We start from the raw sequence: 2,518 nt of genomic DNA on the forward strand, positions 1-2,518 counted from the left end.
ATAACCCAATTTATGCCCCTGTTTTCTTCGTTTCGCAACTAAAAACTGCTCTAAATGTTGCAAGATAAGAATTGGTAAGCTTCTTCCATATGTTTATGGGGTGTTGTCAGGAAGATTGACATTTAGATGATAGATTTTTGTGTTTGAAACTCTTTTACTCATTCTTCCATAGTGAGATGAACTTTGGATATGAAAAATGAGTAAAAGAGATTATTACCGGGTAATATTATTTTTTATGTTCGCCCCCTGATTTCTAAGATATAGGTGCCTCAAATCAAATTAATGCCAAGAAGTAAATAAATTATAGTTCTAGTCAACATTAATTTTCAATAGTAGTAAACAACAATTCATAGCTCTCTATATATAAAAATAAAATCTTAATGCCATCGATCCATTCTGACAAATAAACTAAATGCAAAAAACAAAATTAAGTTTCTTCAAACATGAACTTGGCAGAACAGCTACAACAGCTCTTCAACGGTACTGCAGAAAATAAAAAAAGTTAGACCTCTACAAACTCACCAGAGGAATAAATTTGAGAACAAGACATTGAAATATTAACCTTAATGAAACCAATCTCCTTGGCGTTGCTATGGAAGCACTGCCTGCAGCACATAAGGCCATACTTCCTGATCAATCCATGTGAATTCCCACACACACGGCTGCAAGTAATAAAGAAACAGAAATTAGAAAGAGTAAGACTGTAAAAATTTGGATAAACAGAGAAACGTTAAACTACAGTAATTGAGAAGATGATTGAAGAATGGACATACCAAGTGCGAGAACCGGGACCGTAGGTTTTGGGATGAGAATTCCAGACGTTGCTGTGTCCCATTGTTTGGTTTGATGTTTGATCTCAGATTAGGGTTTGGTTGAGAGAACGTTAATAACAATTTCGATTTTATATATAGGCTCTTTATTGATTGGGCTTTACTCTGACCCATTAAATATGGGCCTCGTAAAAGACACTATTAGTCTCTAGAGATTTTATCATGCAACCTCAAAATTTGACGTGACATCCAAGTTTTCAATAATTTTCATATTATTTTTGTCAAAATTTTGTAAGTAAATCGGATGAAAAATCTGATAGAACAAGTGAAATATCCGATTTAAAATAAAAAATTTAGTAGTGTATTTTAAAAAAATTGGTAGTGTATTAAAAAATGTATTTTTTTAAAAACACATTTTTATTGGATTTTTTGCAAAATGTTAAAAAATTTGATAGTTTAAAAGGATCGATTTTTTCAGAAGATTTTGCATATACCAAATTTTTTTAGGACCTGGAAAAAAAACCTATGGTATTAATTCAAGGGTTGAGATTTTGCTGACAATTGTGTACGGTTGTGATTGCACTGATCGTTTTGTGAGGTCTATAATGAATTCAACCTTATATAAATAGGGATTATATGTTGTTAAGAAAAATATTATACAATGACTCCCTATTTGTTTAAAGAAAAAGTGTATTTCAACGGGGTGAAACATGTAGATGTTAGAGTCTTCGTCTCAAAAGGATGTAGCACCTCTGTCTCCACCACCGTCTGCATGTCATCCTCAACTACTGCTTAGACATTCTCAACAACATGCTCATTATCAAGATCTTTGGTACATCCAACAGCAGGTATAAATCTTCTACACCGAATATCGTATGATGCACAAAATTGTTCGGCCGTCATTCGCCTCCTGTAAGAATCGGTCGGGGCTACTCTTCTTGCTCGGATATGCATGCGAGTTCTCGACGTCATTTCCTCTCGCACGAACCCTCGTTGTAGTAACTTCAACTCGGCCACGCTGCATATAAGCAATCTGCATATAAGCAATCGTGTTGCCTAATCTTCTGGTCCTCACTAGAAAAAAAACTATAATATTTAAACTACCAATTTTTTTATAAATTCGAAAAACCTCATGTTTTTCCCGATTTTTTTGAAATTTTTGATACAAATTCTTCATTATCAGTTATTTCTATATCACCGATCGATTTTTTGAAAAAATTCGATAACAAACATGCATTTTTACATGATATTTAAAAAAAAACAGTAACAATGCATACATTCTATCAGATATTTCAAAAAATCTAAAACAATGTGTGCATTTTTACCGGAATTTTTAAAATATCGGGTAGAATATATGTACTTTTATCGATTTTTTTGAAATATCCGATAAAAATTAATGAAAAACATGAATTTTTACGGGATATTTCTAAATGCATGAACATAAAAATTCGGTAAAAATTAATATTTATTATTCATAAATTTGATATTTTGTCTAAAAAAAATCAATATTGACGAGAGTTTTTTAAAATACTTAAAATCTTACAATAAATTTGTAAAATAAATTTTTATATCATACATGGTTAATATGATAAAAGCATAAGAGTTGTGAATATGACAGGTTACATTTTGGGGGTAACTAGATAAAATCTCTTTAGTCTCTAAATACTACTAATACACTCACTAATACACTTTGTTTTATTTTTAGGTAAAATATATAAGAGCTTTATCAAATTTATTTGGTTTTTGTA

General features: G+C 31.0%; 1 protein-coding gene across 1 annotated transcript; it reads right to left on the bottom strand.

Annotated features, from left to right (window-relative positions):
• Positions 1–293: 293 nt before the first annotated feature.
• LOC127092055 (40S ribosomal protein S29) lies at positions 294–936 on the bottom strand. Its single transcript, XM_051030837.1, has 3 exons — positions 774–936; positions 563–662; positions 294–483 (listed from the first exon to the last, which is right to left on the bottom strand). Exons 1-3 carry the CDS (start codon positions 833–835, stop codon positions 475–477), a joined length of 171 nt encoding a protein of 56 aa, XP_050886794.1. The 5' UTR covers positions 836–936; the 3' UTR covers positions 294–474.
• Positions 937–2,518: the final 1,582 nt, after the last annotated feature.

The sequence above is a fragment of the Lathyrus oleraceus genome, chromosome 6 (assembly GCF_024323335.1).
Source record: "Lathyrus oleraceus cultivar Zhongwan6 chromosome 6, CAAS_Psat_ZW6_1.0, whole genome shotgun sequence".
In the NCBI taxonomy this organism is placed as follows: Eukaryota; Viridiplantae; Streptophyta; class Magnoliopsida; order Fabales; family Fabaceae; genus Lathyrus; species Lathyrus oleraceus.